Source organism: Corapipo altera, unplaced genomic scaffold (genome assembly GCF_003945725.1).
Source record: "Corapipo altera isolate COAL_440 unplaced genomic scaffold, ASM394572v1 57, whole genome shotgun sequence".
NCBI lineage: Eukaryota > Metazoa > Chordata > Aves > Passeriformes > Pipridae > Corapipo > Corapipo altera.
Window position 1 is genome coordinate 1,093,331 of NW_020884905.1, and position 936 is coordinate 1,094,266.

General features: G+C 55.4%; 1 protein-coding gene across 1 annotated transcript in view; it reads left to right on the forward strand.

Annotated features, from left to right (window-relative positions):
* The window catches only part of GPR88 (G protein-coupled receptor 88), a 2,494-nt gene extending 2,057 nt beyond the window's left edge, over positions 1–437 (forward strand). The window contains exon 2 of the mRNA XM_027651427.1: positions 190–437. Coding sequence (XP_027507228.1) covers positions 190–437 — 248 coding nt within the window. The remainder of the gene's footprint in view (positions 1–189) is intronic.
* Positions 438–936: the final 499 nt, after the last annotated feature.

Below are 936 nucleotides of genomic sequence, written 5' to 3' on the forward strand. Positions count from 1 at the left end.
GCCGCGCCGCCGGGGCACGGCCACGGGCACGGGCACGGGGAGCGGCGCCAGCGCCGCAGCCGCGCCGCGCTGAGGGACCCGCGCGGGAACCGCCGAGGCCGCTCCCGCCCGCCGGGCAGCCGAGCCGCCCCGGCCCCCGCCGCGGCAGCGCTCCTTTCTTTACGCATTCAACTGTCGCTCCTTTCTGAGCCCGCGCACTTCTTCCCAGCTCCCTTTCCCACCGCACAGACAGGCAGCCGCAAGCTCCGGCTGCTTTCCTGAGGCACCGGGACGGACACCAGAGCTGGATGTCCCGCCCGCCCCCTCAGCCCCGCTCCCGCTCCGCCCCCGGCAGCCGGCCAGGACTCCAGCCAAGGCGGTGGATTTGGGAATCTGGGAAAACCGGTAAATATGGCAACGCACGTAACTGTTGTTATGCTCTAAAGATTTCGCTATGAGACAGGCATCTAGACAGCTCTTTCTGAGATGTACTGCAAGTTTGTTTTTGTAAAATCGATGTGATTCTTTCAGCATTTGAAGTAGCTCTTTGAAGTGAGCTCCCTGAACACCAGGTTCGTTTGTGAAGAGCTGACAGGTGTCTCACTGCACACACAGACACCAGGAGCTGCTTCCTTTCCCCGAACTTACCTAATCTCTATGCTCCAGCTTTCCCTGGCAGACTTCTGGATGATGCTGTCTGTGGAAACTGTTAGAAAGGAAAACACATATACCTTTGTGGATCCAGTTTGGATATTTTGTTTTGAAACCTCTTTAAGGCCTGTTTTGGCAAAGGCCTCTGCCAGTGTTAATGCACTTGATAAAATACAACGCAATGTGGAGGCTGGTGTTGTCCATCTAACCTTGTTACCTCTTCAGTTACCAGTTTGTTGTGTTTCTCTTAAATGCATTTTTGCTGAAGTGCAATTTCACAGCCTCTGCTAAATACAAAATGACAGA